At 44.2% G+C, this 20719-nt stretch overlaps 1 protein-coding gene across 1 annotated transcript in view; it reads left to right on the top strand.

Annotated features, from left to right (window-relative positions):
- The window catches only part of iqgap1 (IQ motif containing GTPase activating protein 1), a 58923-nt gene that overhangs the window by 11090 nt on the left and 27114 nt on the right, over positions 1 to 20719 (top strand). The window contains exons 3-11 of the mRNA XM_071400967.1: positions 12717 to 12873; positions 13445 to 13522; positions 13813 to 13889; positions 15245 to 15312; positions 16575 to 16688; positions 16888 to 17066; positions 17678 to 17765; positions 18181 to 18344; positions 18710 to 18794. Of these exons, the coding sequence (XP_071257068.1) occupies positions 12717 to 12873; positions 13445 to 13522; positions 13813 to 13889; positions 15245 to 15312; positions 16575 to 16688; positions 16888 to 17066; positions 17678 to 17765; positions 18181 to 18344; positions 18710 to 18794 (1010 nt within the window). The remainder of the gene's footprint in view (positions 1 to 12716; positions 12874 to 13444; positions 13523 to 13812; positions 13890 to 15244; positions 15313 to 16574; positions 16689 to 16887; positions 17067 to 17677; positions 17766 to 18180; positions 18345 to 18709; positions 18795 to 20719) is intronic.

The raw sequence follows: 20719 nt of genomic DNA, 5'->3' as shown, positions 1-20719 counted from the left end.
GCTTGAAGTGAGGGAGATAAGTCTCCAACTTCAGTGATTTATTTATTTTTTTAAAAACATTTTTTTTTGCAATTCGTTCCAGTCATTGGCAGCAGAGAACTGGAAGGAAAGGCGGTCAAAGGAGGTGTTGGCTTTGAGGATGACCAGTGAAATATACCTGCTGGAGCGCGTGCTATGTGTGGGTGCTGCTATGGTGACCAGTGAGCTGAGATAAGGCGGAGCTATAACTAGCAGAGACTTGTAGATGACCTGGAGCCAGTGAGTTTGGCGACGAATATGTAGCGAGGACCAGCCATCGAGAGCATACAGGTCGCAGTGGTGGGTAGTATATGGGGCTTTGGTGACAAAACAGATGGCACTGTGATAGACTGCATCCAATTTACTGAGTAGAGTATTGAAGGAAATTTTGTAAATGACATCGCTGAAGTCAAGGGTCGGCAGAATAGTCAGTTTTACGAGGGTATGTTTGGCAGCATGTGTGAAGTAGGCTTTGTTGCCATATAGAAAGCCGATTCTAGATTTAACTTCGGATTAGAGATGCTTAATGTGAGTCTGGAAGGAGAGTTTACACTCTAGCCAGACACCTAGGTATTTATGGTTGTCCACATATTCTAAGAACTATCCCAAATGAACAGGACCCAGTGCTGCTCAGTCAGCCCAAGTTCCCCTTTACTGAGGCCATTTTCAAGTCATTTCCTGTTTCAGTCATTTCCAGGCTCACTGGAGTATAGCAGCTGCATAGAGGATGATGTAATCGCTGGGTTGTTCTAGACAACAGAGCAGCAAGTAGAAGAATACATCTAGGGCCTTGATGAAATCAAACTGTTTTGATAACATAATGATGACATATCTCCTCAGGTGATTGTTGTGATATCATGATGACATAATCAATAAAATGTATTTTGGAAGTCATTTTTGCATCAGCAGATGCCACAATGTGCTATACAGAAACCCAGCCTAAAACCCCAAACAACAAGCGATGTAGAAGCACGGTGGCTAGGAAGAAACCTCGATAGCTTCCAGGCTCTGAGGGGGGGGCCAGTCCTCTTCTGACTGTTGGGTGGAGATTATAGGAGTACATGGCCAGAGTACATTGTACATTTAGATTGTAATTTACCTGAGATTATAAACTGGCATGGTCAAAACGTATATTCAATGGTGGTAAAGGAAGTCCTGCAGGTTCTAGTTTTATCTTGATTATTGTCCAGTCATATGGTCGAGTGCTGCTAGGAAAGACCTAGTTAAGCTGCAGCTGGCCCAGAACAGAGCGGCACGTCTTGCTCTTTATTGTAATCAGAGGGCTGATATAAATACTGTGCGTGCCAGTCTCTCTTGGCTAAGAGTTGAGAGACTGACTGCATCACTTCTGTTTAAGAAACATTAATGTGTTGAAAATCCCAAATTGTTTGCATAGTAAACTTACACACAGCTCTGACACACACACTTATGCCACCAGGGGTCTTTTCACAGTCCCCAAATCCAGAAACAAAATCAAAAGCGTACAGTATTATATAGAGCCATTATTGCATGGAACTCCCTTCCATCCCATATTGCTCAAATAAACAGCAAACCTGGTTTAAAAAAACAACATTAAGCGACACCTCATGGCACAACACCTCTCCCCTATTTGACCTAGATAGTTTGTGTATGTATTGATAGGTAGGCTACATGTTCCTTTTCTTAATGGATGTACTTATGTCCTTGAGCTGTTCTTGTCTATTGATGTTCTGTTTCATGTGGACCCCAGGAAGAGTAGCTGCTGCTTTTGCAACAGCTAATGGGGATCCTAATAAAATACCATGATGTCCTCAGGTGACTTGTGATATATCATGGTGATGTATTATTCTGACAATCAAATTGAGGTAATAAAATCCTTATAATAAATTAGAAGCTGCAACGTAGTCCTTTTTGAATGGCCCTTAAACTTGGCCCGGTAATATTGTCTTGTTTGATTGGACCTTAAATTTGTCGTTGTAGGAGAGCCGCCTCTGTTGGTCACCTGTGGGTGTTACTGGTTGCTTGGCAACAATGGTGAAAGCCTAACTGTTGTGATGACAGGTTCTGACAGTGTCCACCCTACATTATATGCCTCCAAAGGAGAGATATGGAGGGAGAGAGAGGAACTGAGAGATGGTGAAAGGGACCGAGGGCAGGAGAAAAGAAACGAGAGAGGGGGGGGGGTCAGCACAGCCGTCCGTAGAAGACTAGAAGTGACTTTTCCGGTTTAGATATCAGTCAGGGGTAAACCTCAGAGCTGGAACAAGACATGTTGATAAGACCAGGAAGGGAGGTGTGTGAGAGAGGAGTAGAGAGATGTTGCTGCACAGTGTGTGTGATGGAGAGCTGTGGTGTCATAATGTGACTGGTCTGTCCTTCCTCTTGTTTGATCAGCAAGCTTTGTCTGGTCTGGCCTCCTCCCCTGTTCTGAAAAGACACACACACACTGACACGTAACAAGTGAGTAGGACATACAACTGTGTGTAGTGTTCCTCTTGGCATTGTTTGGTAGTCTGGCGTGAGTCAGGCAGGTTGGGTGGAGGGGAGATTTCAGACGAGACACTGACTGAATAGAAGAACTGCTTTGTCCCTTTGAACTGCTCTGATCTGGAGAGCGCGTGTGTGTGAGTTGTAAGCGTTTGAATGCGTGTCGTGTGTTGAATGTTTCCCAGTCACTAGCCTCCATGAGTGTCAGTCAGATGTCATCTCTCTATCCTAACCAACAGCTGGAAAACCCATGAATAGATGAGAAGAGGATCAAACCCCCCCCAGTGATGAGAAGAGGATCAGTTCCTCCTGGTAGTTTGTGACAAGGGGAGGTCAGTCATGTCAGAAGGATTCCAGTGTTGCAGCAAGGCATGTAATGGGCTATTTGGCTTCCTCTCTCTCGCTCCCCCCCTCGCTCTCTCTCCATCTCTCGCTCTCTCTCTCTCGCTTCCCCCCTCGCTCTCTCTCCATCTCTCGCTCTCTCTCTCGCTTCCCCGGGCCCCGAAGACGTGGACGTTGATTAAGGGAGCCCTCCACCTCTCTGATTCAGAGGGGTTGGGTTAAATGCGGAAGACACATTTCAGTTCAATGCATTCAGTTCTACAACTGACTAGGTATCCCCCTTTCCCTTTCGTTTTGCTCTCTCTCGCTCGTTCCATCTCGCTCACTCTCTCCATCTCGCTTTCTCTCTCTCACATTCTCTCTGGTGAATCACTGTGTAATTACTACAGGAACCTGGTGATGAAGGCCCACTGTGTGGGGCCATCCAAGTGGAAGAGATTGGGTTACTCACTGTAAAATTATTTGCACAATATTGAATAATATTCTCCTCCCGTTTCCCATCAAAATACAAATAGAGAACAGACAGCGGGGTTGGAAGAGGAGAGAGTGAATAAAGAAATGTTTCTAGACCACAACGTTGTTCTGTAACCAGATAAGGAGCACCATGGATTTGCCTTTTCCTCCCATCTCAGCCCTCTATAAACATACCTGTCCACACACACACGGACACACGGACACACGGACTTGACATTGTGCAGAAAGGAACTGGTCACATCAGTGTGTAATGTCTGTATAGTATTGAGTGTTTACCTCCCCTTCCCTCATGCTGAAAGGCCTGTTACAATATCAAACAACTCCATGGCCTCCTTCTGGTGTTTCAGAAGGCCAGCAGTTGTCATTTTCAATGAATGGGCCTTTTGAAGGAAAACCTAATCTAACAGAGTTGAGTAGGGGACTGTTCCCGTCACTTATCTAATCATACCCATTCAGTTAAGTGATTTCATTAAGATAGAATTGTGCCACCCCGTGTCTCCTAAGTCCACAGCCTTATCAAATCATACGGATGGAAGGAAGGATCTTCGAAGTGTTGGAACTGAGCCTGCAGCCTGATCGGATCAAAGGGAGACATTAATTAAAGCAAGAAGGGAAGAAAGGATGCACTTTTGAAGTATTGGAATGGCACCGGCGGCCTGCTCTGATCATAGTGGCTATCATCCTGCTTGTGTTTGGAAACCGGCTGTGAGGCAGAAAGTGTGTTTGTGGTCTGCTGCTCTGGGAGAAACACTCTGGGGTGAAGTTTCCCCTTGGTACAGTTCTAGAATCATCTTCAATTCTCCCAATCCTAATATTTCCATTAGTGGGGAAAATGCTAAACTGTCCCAGGATCAGCGTCTAGGGGCAACTTAATCCTGGGAGAGAGGAAGGCTAGAGGGAGTATGCTCTAGGGATTCTCCATAGCCACAGCAGCTAGCGCTACAGACTGTATCTGTCACCTGACTCAAATGGGGGAGGTGCTGTCTGAAATGGGGGAGGTGCTAGTAACTTTCTTCCAGCAAGGTTCCAGCATCTTTGTTGGATGCGTAGCCAGGCCAGCACAATGCAGCTCTGCTCGGCACAGCTTTAGTTTTGTAGTGTGAAAACGGTATTAAATGGGGCTGGCTAGGCTAACAGCTAGCGGTGCCATAGTGTCCAGTAGAGTCCAGTCCCCTGCTCTCACACTTCCTGGTAGCGTACATCAGGAAGCTTCCCACAGCACAGAGGTCAGGGGTCAATCCAATAGGAAGAGACTGCTACCTGACAACTGTCTCCTCAGGAAGACATACAGATGCTGCTTGTGGAGAAACACTGACTGTTTTCGGTACAGTGGAGGCTGGTGGACGAAGACATTGAAAGACCACTTCATTGTAATGAATGAATGATTTGTTTAATACCGTTCCATTTAATCTATTCCAGCCATTACAATGAGTCTGATTTAAAATGGCACCAGCCTCCACTGTTGCAGTAGTACCCTGTTGAAGACGGAGAGAAGACATGCTAGATAAAATAGTTATAGTATGGATCTAATAATAGGCTAGCCTCCAATGTTATCTCTCTGCATTCCTGACAACACTGCCATATTTCAGGTTGTCATTTTATCTCCGGAAAATTGCTTGTGTGTGTCATATGTTCACAACTTTGACATTTCTTCTGGCATCTCTACTGCGTGCGGAATTCAATTGTCATTGACATTCTGCAGTCCCATTCATAGGTGTGTGTGGTGTGGAGGGTGTGTTTGTGCTCTGGGCTGGCCCCTGTGTGTCTCTGATAAAATACCCATTAGCATGGCACCTTTATGAAGCCTTTCACTGTGGAGCAGTGAAAGGAGGAGTTGTTCCTTTCTGCCCACCACAGCCCCGTTACCTGTGGCCTGGCCACACTGAGCTGAATAGGGGGCCTGTGTCGGGAGACCCAGAGTCATGACTTACTAGGAGGGAGGAGTTGTTTCAGCTGGAGGGTTTGGGTTTGTTGGCCTGTGTACTGCAAATAGTGTGTGTGTGTGTGTGCCTAATACAGGATGTAGTTAACCCTTTTGTAGCTGTGTGCCAAAAGTGGGAGTAAACCTTTTCTTTAGTAAAGGGTTCCTACACACTGAACAAGGCTGAAATGTTTGTACCGTTTCCCTGATGCAGTGAAAACAATATAAACCATAATAGAAGAGTTACGGGAGCTTCATACTACATTTTTTTGACCATCACACATTTTTGCTTATCTGAATTCACCAGTTTTAAGTACCAACCGAACTTCTGGGAGAGCGCGAGGGTCCCCTTTTTGAAAAGGGAAGTACAGAAAGTGTTTTCCTTCCTTCAAAGCTGATTTGACAGACTCACTTTGTCCTGGAACTGTGAAATGGTTTATACCCAAGGATAGACTCTGGGCTTTCACAGCAGAGAACACACACTGCTATGGGTACTGGGAAGGTTGTCTACTGGGAGGCATGGAACTACTGGTTTACTGGGAGGGGTTACTGGGAGCAGTTGGTATCCCTCTGGTTCTTCAGTGGACGAGCACCGTCACGTACACGCTGTAACGGGGGCCGAGCACCGTCACGTACACGTTGTAACGGGGGCCGAGCACCGTCACGTACACGCTGTAACGGGGGCCGAGCACCGTCACGTACACGCTGTAACGGGGGCCGAGCACCGTCACGTCACGCTGTAACGGGGGCCGAGCACCGTCACGCTGTAACGGGGGCCGAGCACGGTCACGTACACGTTGTAACGGGGGCCGAGCACCGTCACGTACACGCTGTAACGGGGGCCGAGCACCGTCACGTCACGCTGTAACGGGGGCCGAGCACCGTCACGCTGTAACGGGGGCCGAGCACGGTCACGTACACGTTGTAACGGGGGCCGAGCACCGTCACGTACACGTTGTAACGGGGGCCGAGCACCGTCACGTACACGTTGTAACGGGGGCCGAGCACCGTCACGTACACGCTGTAACGGGGGCCGAGCACCGTCACGTACACGCTGTAACGGGGGCCGAGCACCGTCACGTCACGCTGTAACGGGGGCCGAGCACCGTCACGTCACGCTGTAACGGGGGCCGAGCACCGTCACGTCACGCTGTAACGGGGGCCGAGCACCGTCACGCTGTAACGGGGGCCGAGCACCGTCACGTACACGTTGTAACGGGGGCCGAGCACCGTCACGTACACGCTGTAACGGGGGCCGAGCACCGTCACGTACACGCTGTAACGGGGGCCGAGCACCGTCACGTACACGCTGTAACGGGGGCCGAGCACCGTCACGTACACGCTGTTGATAGTCTATAGTTATAAAGGGACATTCTCTCTTCTGTCCCCTGTACCCAGAACTGCAGTATGGTTCCTCAGTGGCTTAGCACGACACAAACACACTAAGAATGTGTCTTCAGGTCTGACCTCAGGGGATTTACATGCCAAGAGGAATGTTTAGGTGTGGTTTGTTAGAGGTGAGAGTAATACTACTACTACGTACTGGACTGGATGTAATCTGCTGTACTACGTACTGGACTGGATGTAATCTGCTGTACTACGTACTGGACTGGATGTAATCTGCTGTACTACGTACTGGACTGGATGTAATCTGCTGTACTACGTACTGGACTGGATGTAATCTGCTGTACTACATACTGGACTGGATGTAATCTGCTCCTCTAGTTGACATCTACAGTGGGAAGCAAAAGTATGTGAACTAGAGGTCGACCGATTATGATTTTTCAACGCCGATACCGATTATTGGAGGACCAAAAAAAGCCGATACCGATTAAGCGACTGTTTTTTGGGGGGGGTTAATGTTTATTTGTTAAATATTTTAAAATATTTATTTTGTAATAATGACAATTACAACAATACTGAATGAACACTTATTTTAACTTAATATAATACATCAATAAAATCAATTTAGCCTCAAATAAATAATGGAACATGTTCAATTTGGTTTAAATAATGCAAAAACAAAGTGTTGGAGAAGAAAGTAAAAGTGCAATATGTGCCATGTAAGAAAGCGAACGTTTATGTTCCTTGCTCAGAACATATGAAAGCTGGTGGTTCCTTAACATGAGTCTTCAATATTCCCAGGTAAGAAGTTTTAGTTTGTAGTTATTATTGGAATTATAGGACTATTTCTCTCTATACTATTTGTATTTCATTAACCTTTGACTATTGGATGTTCTTATAGGCACTTTAGTATTGCCAGTGTAACAGTATAGCTTCCATCCCTCTCCTCGCTCCTACCTGGGCTCGAACCAGGAACACAATGACAAATAGGCAAGGGGAACGGCAAGGGGAACAACTACTCCAAGTCTCAGAGCGAGTGACGTTTGAAACCCTATTAGTGCACACCTCGCTAACTAGCTAGCCATTTCACATCGGTTACACCAGCCTAATCTCGGGAGTTGATAGGCTTGAAGCACAGCGAAGAGCTTCTGGCAAAACGCAGGAAAGTGCTGTTTGAATGAATGCTGACGAGCCTGCTGCTGCCTACCACCGCTCAGTCAGACTGCTCTATCAAATATCAAATCATAGACTTAATTATAACATAATAACACACAAATACGAGCCTTTGGTCATTAATATGGTCGAATCCGGAAACTATCATCTCGAAAACAAGACGTTTATTCTTTCAGTGAAATACGGAACCGTTCCGTATTTTATCTAACGGGTGGCATCCATAAGTCTAAATATTCCTGTTACATTGCACAACCTTCAATGGTATGTCATAATTACGTAAAATTCTGTCAAATTAGGCGGCCCAAACTGTTGCATATACACTGACTCTGCGTGCAATGAACACTGCTAATATTGCCTGCTAACCTGGATTTCTTTTAGCTAAATATGCAGGTTTAAAAATATTTACTTCTGTGTATTGATGTTTATGGTTAGGTACACATTGGAGCAACGATACGCACGGCATCGATTATATGCAACGCAGGACACGCTAGATAAACTAGTAATATCATCAACCATGTGTAGTTAACTAGTGATTATGATTGATTGTTTTTTATAAGAAGTTTAATGCTAGCTAGCAACTTACCTTGGCTTCTACTGCATTCGCGTAACAGTCAGGCTCCTCGTGGAGTGCAATGTAGTCAGGTGGTTAGAGCGTTGGACTAGTTAACTTCTTATGGCTGAGTTCCTGCTAACGGGATAGATATGACAACAGCCAGTGAAAGTGCAGGGCGCCAAATTCAAACAGAAATCTCATAATTAAAATTCCTCATACATACATGTATCTTATACCATTTTAAAGGTAAACTTGTTGTTAATCCCACCAAAGTGTCCGATTTCAAATAGGATTTTCAGCGAAGCACCACAAACGATTGTTAGGTCACCACCAAGCCACAGACAAATATTTTCCAGCCATTTTCCCAGCCAAAGATAGGAGTCACAAAAAGCACAAATAGAGATAAAATTAATCACTAACCTTTAATGATCTTCATCAGATGACCCTCATAGGACTTCATGTTACACAATACATGTATGTTTTGTTTGATAAAGTTCATATTTATATCAAAAAATCGGAGTTTACATTGGCGTGTTACGTTCACTAGTTCCAAAAACATCCAGTGATTTTGCATAGCCACATCGATTCAACAGAAATACTCATCATAAATGTAGATGATAATACAAGTTATACACATGGAATTATAGATATACCTCTCCTTAATGCAACCACTGTCAGATTTCCCCAAAAATTTACTGAAAAAGCAAACCATGCAATCTGAGACGGCGCTCAGAACAATAGTCAAATTAGCCGCCATGTTGGAGTCAACAGAAACCAGAAATTACATGATAAATATTCCCTTTGATGATCTTCATCAGAATGCACTCCCAGGAATCCCAGGTCCACAATAAATGCTTGATTTGTTTGATAATGTCTGTTATTTATGTCCAATTAGCTACTTTTGTTAGCGCGTTTGGTACACCTATCCAAACGCTGGTGCTGGTCGACCATATCTTCAGACAAAAACTTAAAGTTATATTACAGGTCGAAGAAACATTTCAAACTAAGTACAGAATCAATCATTAGGATGTTTTTATCATAAATCTTCAATAAAGTTCCAACCGGAGAATTCCTTTGTGTCTTGAGGAGGAACGGAACGCAGGAAGATATCATGTGGTATGTGCGTGACCGGGAAATGGCTGACTGCCAGTAGTCTGACTCATTCCACTCTTATTCAGTCCCACAACACAGTATAAGCCTCATTCAAGTTTCTATAGATGGTTGACATCTAGTGGAAGCCCTAGGAAGTGAATCTTCATTCATATCCCAATGGGATTTCAATAGGGAATGGGTTGAAAATATACCAACCTCAGATTTCTCACTTCCTGTTTGGATTTATTCTCAGATGTTTGCCTGCCATATGAGTTTCTTTTATACTCAGACATCATTCAAACAGTTTTAGAAACTTCAGAGTGTTTTCTATCCAATACTAATAATTATATGCATATATTAGCAACTGAGACTGAGGGGCAGGCCGTTTACTCTGGGCACCTCTGGGCACCTTTCATCCAAGCTACTCAATAGTGCCCCTTCAGCCATAAGAAGTTAACTGTAAGGTTGCAAGATTGAATCCCCCGAGCTGACAAGGTAAAAATCTGTCGTTCTGCCCCTGAACGAGGCAGTTAACCCACCGTTCCTAGGCCGTCATTGAAAATAAGAATGTGTTAACTGACTTGCCTAGTTAAATAAAGATCAAATAAAGGTGTAAAATATTTGGCCTAATCGATGTCCAAAAATACCGATTTCCGATTGTTATGAAAACTTTAAATCGGCCCTAATTAATCGGCCATTCCGATTAATCGGTCAACCTCTAATGTGAACCCTTTGGAATTACCTGGATTTCTGCATAAATTGGTCATCAAATTTGATCTGCTCTTCATCTAAGTCACAACAATAGACAGTGTGCTTAAACTAACACACAAATTATTGGATTTTTCTTGTCTATTGAATACATCATTTAAACATTAAAAGGGTAGGTTGGAAAAGGTATGTGAACCCCTAGGCTAATGACTTCTCCAAAAGCTAATTGGAGTCAGGTGTCAGCTAACCTGGAGTCTAATAAATGAGACGAGATTGGAGATGTTGGTTAGAGCTGCCCTGCCCTATTAGAAAACCCTCACAATTTGAGTTTGCTATTCGCAAGAAGCATTGCCTGATGTGAACCATGCCTCGAACAAAAGAGATCTCAGAAGACATAAGATTAAGAATTGTTGACTTGCACAAAGCTGGAAAGGGTTACAAAAGTATCTCTAAAAGCCTTGATGTTCATCAGTCCACGGTAAGACAAATTGTCTAGAAATAGAGAAAGTTCAACACTGTTGCTACTCTCCCTAGGAGTGGCCGTCCTGCAAAGATGACTGCAAGAGCACATCGCAGAATGCTCAATGAGGTTAAGAAGAATCCTAGACTTACAGAAATCTCTGGAACGCTAACATCTCTGACGAGTCTACGATACGTAAAACACTGAACAAGAATGGTGTTCATGGGAGGACACCACGGAAGAAGCCACTGCTGTCCAAAAAAAACATTGCTGCACGTCTGAAGTTAGCAAAGTGCACCTGGATGTTCCACAGCGCTACTGGCAAAATATTCTGTGGACAGATGAAACTACAGTTGAGTTGTTTGGAAGGAACACAACACTGTGTGGAGAAAAAAAGGCACAGCACACCAACATCAATCTCATCCTAACTTTAAAGTATGGTGGAGAGAGCATCATGGTTTGGAGCTGCTTTGCTGCCTCAGGGCCTGGACAGTTTGCTATCATCGGAAAAATGAATTCCCAAGTTTATCAATACATTTTGCAGGAGAATGGCAGGCTATCTGTCCACCAATTGAAGCTCAACAGAATTTGGGTGACTCAACAGGACCCAAAAGACAGAAGTAAATCAACAGAATGGCTTCAACAGAAGAAAATATGAGTTCTGGAGTGGCCTAGTCAGAGTCCTGACCTCAACCCGATATTAAAATGCTGTGTCATGACCTCGAGAGTGGTTCACACCAGACATCCCAAGAATATTGCTGAACTGAAACCGTTTTGTAAAGAGGAATGGTCCAAAATTCCTCCTGATCGTTGTGCAGGTCTGACCTACAGAAAACGTTTGGTTGAGGTTATTGCTGCCAAAGGAGGGTTAACCAGTTATTAAATCCAAGGGTTCACATACTTTTTCCACCCTACACTGTGAATGTGGACACGGTCTGTTCAATAAAGACATGAAAACGTGTTATTAGTTTAAGCAGTTGTTGTGACCTAGATGAAGATCAAATTGTATGACCAATTTATGCAGAAATCCATGTATTTCCAAAGGGTTCACATACTTTTTCTTGCCGCTGTTGGTATGAGTCTGGCACTAGCAATGCCAATGTCATGGGTTCAATTCCTGCAGGGATTACATATTCGTATTAGTACACATATTAATACACATTTATGCAATCACTAACTTTGGATGAAATCGACTGCTAAGTGGCATCTAATCTATGGTGATATGAACACATGATTTGATGATATACCGTGTATAGGTTAAAATGTGGTGTACTAAACACACTGTTAGTTTTCTAACAGAACAAACTTTCAGCTCCTAGGAAATGAAATGCTACACTGGTAACTACAGGCAACGGGAGAGAAGAATAGTCCTCTCAGAGATTTACAAACTCTGGAGGGGTGAGGAGTTGAATGTCACTGGGTTTAGTGTGTGTGTACTGCATGTGTCAGGGCTTTAAGCTTTTTTGCAAGGCGCATGTGTGCTCCTAAGTTGCAAAATGTAGGCGCACACAAAGAAATGTAGGAGCACAATGAAAATATGAGGTAGTAAAACTAGAATCCTTAATTTTCTGTGTACTGTTTGAGTACTGTTAGTGTGTTTCTGAAGGCACTTGATTCTGTGTATCATGCAGCTCTGAGGTTTATTACCAACCCAAAGCATCTGACTCACCACTGTGATCTCTATAGGGATGTTGGCTGGTCTTCACACCGCTGTGATCTCTATAGGGATGTTGGCTGGTCTTCACACCGCTGTGATCTCTATAGGGATGTTGGCTGGTCTTCGTTGACTCTACATAGTATAGCAATGTTTAAGCCTATCTGTTCTTTGACAAGGTCAGAAAATAATTGCTAGTTACGGTCTAACTCCTTACTTTTAACGCTTACTAAAATCAGAATGGATCATGGAAAAAAGGGTTTTAGCTACTCAGCTCTGGTCTTGGAATCATCTCCAGACCAGTTTGAAACCCCGGGATCTTGTTTCCTTGGAGTTTAAAGGTTTGGTTGACTCACATGTTACTGAGACATGATAGTCATTAGGACTTTACGTGGTGCTACCCTCTGCTGCCATTCTGGATGGACCAGGTCTCTCTTGAAAAATAGTTTTCTCATTGAGACTAACCTGGATAAATAAAGGTTAAATAAAACCTATTCTCTGTGTCCTCCAGGTGGATGGAGGCGTGTCTGGATGAGGAGCTCCCGCCCACCACAGAGCTGGAGGAGGGGCTTAGGAACGGGGTGTACCTGGCCAAACTTGGCAACTTCTTCGCCCCACAAACCGTTTCCATCAAGAAGATCTACGACCGCGAGCAGACCCGCTACAAGGTGAGGACCGAGGAGATGCACTGCAGACTGTAACGCACACGCACACACACGCTCCAGATAAGTGCAGGTCAAAGGGACAAAGATGTTCTTCTATTCAGTCAGTTACCAGAGGAGACAAACTCCCTTTTGCCCAACCTGCCTAACTCACACCGGACTATCCATCAAGGTGTAGGGGCAAGTTGCACCTAGACACTGATCTGGGGTCAGTTTAGCATTTTTCACCAATAATAGTCAAGGTTATGATTGGGGGAGGCGACGCTGATCCTAGATCTGTATCTAGGGAAAACTTCACCCCGGAGCACCTATCAATGCCACGAGGAACAGACATGCATCAATGGTCCTATTCTATCAAAACAGGTTAAATAACCAAAAACAGACATTGTTATTACACTGCAAGAATGCACCCAAGAAATCCCCCATCTCCAGTCTTACCTTGGAAATGTTTTAGTTGAATAGGACACCAGGTTACTGTGACTCACTGTCTGAGTCAGGCTTGATTTACTCAATGGGGAAGGAATGAATGATGTGTGTATTACATTGTAACTCACTGTGTTTTGTTTCATTCCTGCAGGCCACTGGGCTTCATTTTAGACATACAGACAACGTCATCCAGTGGCTCAATGCCATGACAGAGAAGGGCCTGCCAAAGGTGAGTGATGGGCTTACACACACACACACACAGACATAGCAGTCACTGTATTCACAATACCAGGGAAGGGTATTTCCCCCGTACCACTCCTGTGTAACAAGCCAGGGCTTGCCTGGATCCCACTCCCAGATTACTGAACCCTCAGCCCTGTCTCACGTTCAATAGGAACGAACAGAAGATAATGTTTTGAAACATTCACATTCTTATTGGACAAGTCCAGGTAATATGTAATTAATTTCCTAGCGTTTTAGCATGTTTCGTGCCTAATGAAGATGTCCGTCTGTCCTCAGATCTTCTATCCAGAGACTACAGACATCTATGATAGGAAGAACATGCCGCGCTGCATCTACTGCATACATGCTCTCAGGTACACACACACACACACACACACACACACACACACACACACACACACACACACACACACACACACACACACACACACACACACACACACACACACACACACACACGATTCATTTAAATTTGTATAGATTTTCTGAATACTCTAGGAAACCATTTATCACAAATCCGAGATAACAGTGGTTCAAACTGTAGAACCCAGTTCCTACATCTGAATATCAAAATGTATTTTATCAAACAAAACTATGTTCCATTTTATCTCTGGGACCCTCAGGATGACAAATCAGAGCAAGATTACTGAGAGCATGTTATTTACCTTCAGAGGTGAATGTATCAAACCAGTTGATAAGTGATACGTTTTTTGTTGTGCACTCTTAAACCATATCATGCTATTCTTTTCACTATAATACACTGTAAATTGGACAGTGCAGTTGGATTAACACAAATGTAAGCTTTCTGTCCGTATAAGACATATCTATGTCCAGGAAATGTTGCTGTTACTAACAACGTCATTCTAGTCATATTAGCGCACTTTAGCAACACCCGTCCCGGTATGGGGATACCGATCCCATAGATCCTTAAGAGGTTTAAAATTATATTAAACCCTGATCTGCCTCTCACAGTGCTACCTGAACTCTCACAGAAAAGTCACAATAGACAAATTGTCTATCGTAATATTTTGTTCTCAGTGAAAAATGTTCAACATTTTCTGCTTTGCTCTGTCCTACTCAATACCGCCGGTATGTGAAGTTGAAAAGGTAGACTGGATTTGTGCATGTTTACTCTCAGAACTAGGTTTTTGGAATCCTGACACGTTTGAGGTGAATGGTACGATATTGTACTGGTGAGGTATTCAGCACCAAGGAGAAACTCCAACCGCCTCAGCCTTGCGATGGTCGTTCACGTCCCAAATGGCACCCGGATCCCTATAAAGTGCACTACTTTTCACCAGCGCCCTATTGGCCCTGGTCAGAAGTAGTGTACTAAATAGGGAATAGGGTGCCATTTGGGACACAGAAGTCTGTGTTAATAGAACATTCCAGCTGCATGTAAAATGGATGCTGAGCCTGTTCAGTCCAGAGGCTGTACATCTACTGATCCATGTCCCAGATTGCACTATATTTCCTTTCTAGTGCACAATATAGGGAACAGGGTGCCATTTGGGAAGGGTCCTTGGCCTTTAGAGTCAGGAAGTCAACACTACAGGACAGGGTGGCAGAGTGTGTAACCCCCAGCTCCAGTCCACACTAGATGAATGGCTGTTTGTTGACTACATTACCTTCTGGCCCCCTCCCCTGGTGCCACACACATGCCAGAACACAGCTCCAACAACATGTTTATCTCTTTCCCCCCACACAGTTTGTACCTGTTCAAGCTGGGTCTAGCGCCTCAGATCCAGGACCTGTATGGCAAGGTGGACTTCACAGGTGAGTGTGTCCCAATACCACACGGTGCTCAATTTCTTTTTTTTACTTAACTCATTCAGTTTGTCATTGTTAAGTTTTTTTTGTTTTTAAAGTCGAACAGTAAACACGACTAACATAATGTATGATGTTAAACATGATATGTGGTCCTCTGGTTCAGTTGCTAGCCAAGATTGTGGGTTCAACTCCCGTTGGGATCCCATACACATACTAAACATGGATACATGTACTGTTAGAGACTTTAGATAAAGTGTTTTATAAGTGACAAGCAGGCATAGTGTTGGCTCTAGTTCTAAGTTACAGTTCCACAGGGAAGGGGTTTTACCAGGCAGCTAGCAACAATGTGAAAGTCATTAGTGATAGTGTTTCCTGTTGCTGCTCTGTTCTACTGTGTCTGCCAAGCGCCTGACCAGGGGGTATGTGTATTACTCTCAGGCCAGGAACAATCACCGTCTCCTGTCTGTTTAGCCTCTAATATACAGTTAGCCTACTATTTACAGTATGAAGGGTACTTATGTCCATTATGTACAGCGTTTGGCTCCAACCTAGCACTAAAACGTCTGATTCTACGAATCGCATGCTCATCAAGAGATAATTAGTTGAATCTCTCTAGTCTGTCTATAATCTACAGTTTGAAGGGTACTGTACTTTAGCCAGTGTGGTCTAGGGTGTGGTTCCAACGCCGGCACTAAAAAATCTGATTCTAATCTGATACTAATGACCTGATCAGATAGGACGTTGAATCATGCATTTGGGCGCAGAGCTGGAACAATAACCTACACACTATCTAGTACTCCAGGACCAGAGTTGGTTGTCACTACCTTGGCCATTACCTTCACCATGCTCTCTCTCCAGACTCTAGCTCCTCTCTCTCCAGACTCTGGCTCCTCTCTCTCCAGACTCTAGCTCCTCTCTCTCCAGACTCTAGCTCCTCTCTCTCCAGACTCTAGCTCCTCTCTCTCCAGACTCTAGCTCCTCTCTGTCCAGCCTCTAGCTCCTCGCTGTCCAGCCTCTAGCCTCAGTCTTAGCCAAGCTATGCAGAGACACCTACAGCTCAGGGAACACCCACTCCCCAGTGCCTGATACCATTTCCCTCCAAGTGCAAGAATTACACTCCCCTTTTGTACCATGATTATGTTTACAGGACAACCCCTGACCTCTTTCAGTACTCCCACCAAACAACTGTTGATAGACCTAATGCCTAACCAACTCTTTCTTCCTCCCCTCCTTTCCACCTCACTCTTTCCCTCCTTTCTACCACTCAGAGGAGGAGATTAACAACATGAAGAGTGAACTGGAGAAGTACGGAATCCAGATGCCCGCCTTCAGCAAGATTGGTGGCATCCTGGCCAATGAGCTGTCAGTGGATGAGGCTGCGTGTAAGCACCTATCAGATATCACAGAGGGGCGGGTCTAACTGCCTGTTTGGTTGAGTGGCAGGACTAAGACTTTTTTTGATTTCAACACTTCTTTATAACATTGAAAATGATGGTATAATATTACGTAACTTCTCTTTCCTTTTATGAACATTTATGAAAATATTACACACATTTCTGGTAATTATCTCCTCTCCTCCAGTGCATGCTGCAGTGATAGCCATCAATGAGGCCATAGACCAGGGGGTTCCCGAGGGCACCATGGCTGCCATGCAGAACCCCAACGCCATGCTGCTTCAGATGAACACCTGCTCTGCCCAGCACTACCAGGACATGCTGCACAGTGCCAAGGCTGAGAAGGTGGCCAACTCACGCAAACGGGTATGAGAGCTTGCTGTAAATACTGGGATAGAGAATGAGTAGCAGGGTTGGGGAGTCAATCCCATTTCAATTCTATCAATTCAGAAAGTAAACCGAAAGTCAAATTCCAATTGTTTTCACTAATTCATTTGACTGTCTGAATTGATTGAATTGGAATCCACCCCAATACTGGCTGCTGTAGTAGTAGGGTTTTCTTTGAAAAGTGTATTTGGCTTTCTCTAGCTGTATAGTTCCTGTAAAGCGGTGACCCTCAATATTTCTCCTGGCGAGCTGGACTACAGTAGTGTTTTGGCCTCAGCTAAGTGCCAGCTGATTTAAATAATCATCTGGTGGTCAACACCCTGATTAGCTGAATCAGCTGTTTCACTGCTGATTCAGGACAAAAACCTGCAATAGATTGTTTCTCCTTGAGCAGGCTTCAGGATCATTGGTTTAAATGTACAATGTTGAAGTCACAAATCCATGCTTCTATGTGCAACAGAACTAAAATGTATGCATCTTATTGAGCAAGTTCAGATGGTACCTCCTGGTTTCGGAGTGTTTTGTTCCGTTTCATGCCTATTGAACACTACCCTGATGTTGCTGCTGTTGCGCTGTCCCTCCTACTGTAGCTGGGGGAGAACTCCGACGCAGAGAGAGATGTCTATGAAGAGCTCCTCACACAGGCTGAGATCCAGGGCAACGTCAACAAGGTCAACTGTGAGTAACATTTACATTTACATTTAAGTCATTTAGCAGACGCTCTTATCCAGAGCGACTTACAAATTGGAAAGTTCATACATATTCATCCTGGTCCCCCCGTGGGGAATGAACCCACAACCCTGGCGTTGCAAGCGCCATGCTCTACCAACTGAGCCACACGAGACCAACACACACACACTTTATTCTGTATGTTGATGAATCCACATGAGAATGCAGACGTGTTTTTAAATGTTTATTGAGTTAGTAGTCAACAGACTCACAGATCTAACATCCCTGCGTTGTTCATTTTTCGATTCACTGAAGTGAGTTTTGCTTCTAGCTGATCTGGGGTCAGTTCTTTAAAACTGATCCTAGATTTGTACCTGGAGGTAACTTCATCCCAGAGTGTTCAAACGCTTTCCTCCCCCATCAGTGACCAGTTCCCTGAGTGCAGCCGAGCAGACCCTGCTGAGTGGTGATGAAGACCGGCTGTATGAGGCACTTCGCTCCCAGGCTTTGGGCCTACACCGCCTGCAGGCCCAGAACAAGGGCTGGTACCTCAAACAGCTGATGGCTGCCCGCGAGGACAAAGAACAGGTACAGTAGGTGGAATTATTCCAGGTTATTTCTGATTCATCCCACGCTGGGATATCTGGAATACCATTGCTTACAGCGTTGTGTTCATTAGGGCATGCAACAGACATTTGACAATGTTTTGAAACAGAAAATGAAAAATATGTGTGTGCGTGACAAGGTAGTCACTCCCTGTTTCAGTCCGTTTTCTTCCTTTTGGTGCTTAATGAGCACAACCCTGGTTGCCCCCCCCCTGATTTTCTATGTGATGTTGATCACCTCCTCCATATCTTAGATGTGAGCTTGTTCACAGGTTTACACTGTTGAAAATAAAACTGAATATTCCACAACCCTGTTTTGAGTAGTTCCTCTTTCTTTGTCTTTCCCAGAATTCTCCAGGGGAGGCGCTGACTAAAGATGAGTTGCAAACTGGAGTAGATGCAGCCAATGGGATTGCAGCAGGCTATCAGAAAAGTAAGCAGCAGTCACTGCTCGGTCTGGGGTGAGGTGTCCCCTAGGTACAGATCTAGGATGTGCTTCCCTCGCCCAATCCTAACCTTAAAGGTCCAATGCAGACAGTTTTTTATCTCAAAATCAAATCATTTCTTAATTGGGTAACAATAAGTGCCTTACTGTTCTATTAAAATTGTCAAAAATAAACAAAAATAGCCTCTAAGCGAAGAGCCATTTCTCAAGCAAGAATTGAGACTGTCTGGGAGTGGAGGGGAAAACTGAAAACTAGCTCTTATTGTCAGAGAGGTTTGGAACTGTCTTTCTTATTGGTCTTAACTAATTTACCACCTGGTGATGTCACCAGGCAGGCCAAGACTCCATCCCACCAACCAAAACAAGCTGAAATATCAGACGGTCTTTTCAAACAGCTCTTACACTAAAAGGGCATTATCATAATATTCACAGTATTATTCCAACCTCATTGTGTGTTTTTGGTTACAACATGATTCCATGTGTTATTTCATAGTTTTGATGTCTTCACTGTTATTCTACAATGTAGAAACTAGTACAAATAAAGAAAAACCCTTGAATGAGTAGGTGTCCAAACTTTGACTGGTACTGTGTAAATAAAAATAATATTTGATTTTTTTTTTACATACAGTACCAGTCAAAGGTTTGGGGACACCTATTCATTCAAGGGTTTTTCTTTATTTTAACTTTTATATTTTACATATAAGTGTGTGTGTTCAGACCCCTTTGTCCACATTTTGTTACGTTAGATGTTTTCTAAAATGTATGAGAATTTGTTTTATTTAATCCATCTACACATAATACCCCATAATGACAGAATGAAAACAGGTTTTTAGAAATTTTTGCAAATGTATTCAAAATAAACAGCTAACTTAGTTACATAAGAATTTAGACCCTTTGCTATGAGACTCGAAATTGAGCTCAGGTGCATCCTGTTTCCATTGATCATCCTTGATGTTTCTACAATTGATTGGAGTCCACATGTCGTAAATTTTATTGATTGGACATGATTTGGAAAGTGACACAGCTGTCTACATAAGGTCCCACAGATGACAGTGCATGTCAATGCAAAAACCAAGCCATGAGGTCGAAGAAATTGTCTGTAGAGCTCTGAGACAGGATTGTGTCAAAGCACAGGATCTGGGGAAGGGAACCAAAACATTTCTGCAACATTTGAAGGTCCCCAAGAACACAGTGGCCTCCATCATTTTTAAATGGAAGAAGTTTGGAACCACCAAGACTCTTCCTAGAGCTGGCTGCCTGGCCAAACTGATTAATCAGGGGAGAAGGGACTTGGTCAGGGAGGTGACTAAGAACCCGATGGTCACTCTGACAGAGTTCCTCTGGGGAGATGGGAGAACCTTCCAGATGGACAACCATCTCTGCAGCACTTTACCAATCAGGCCTTTATGGTAGAGTGGCCAGACGGGAACGCACTCCTCAGTAAAAGGCAGATGACAGCCGCTTGGAGTCTGCCAAAAGGCACCTAAAGGACTCTTGGACCATGAGAAACGCTATTCTGTGGTCTGATGCCAAGCGTCACGTCTGACGGAAACCTTACACCATCCCTACGGTTAAGCATGGTGATGGCAGCAAGTTGTTGGGATGTTTTTCAGCGGCAGGGATTGGGAGACTAGTCGGGATCGAGGGAAAGATGAACGGAGCAAAGTACAGAGAGATCCTTGATGAAAACCTTCTCCAGAGTGCTCAGGACCTCAGACAGGTGCGAAGGCTCACCTTCCATCAAGACAATGACCCTAAGCACACAGCCAAGACAACGCAGGAGTGGCTTCGGGACAAGTCTCAATGTCCTTGAGTGGCCCAGCCAGAGCCCGGACTTGAACCCGATCGAACATCTCTGGAGAGACCTGAAAAGAGCTGTGCAACGACGCTCCCCATCCAACCTGACAGAGCTT

Source organism: Salvelinus alpinus, chromosome 5 (assembly GCF_045679555.1).
Source record: "Salvelinus alpinus chromosome 5, SLU_Salpinus.1, whole genome shotgun sequence".
NCBI classification, from domain to species: domain Eukaryota; kingdom Metazoa; phylum Chordata; class Actinopteri; order Salmoniformes; family Salmonidae; genus Salvelinus; species Salvelinus alpinus.
This window is presented reverse-complemented; position numbering and strand designations above follow the sequence as displayed.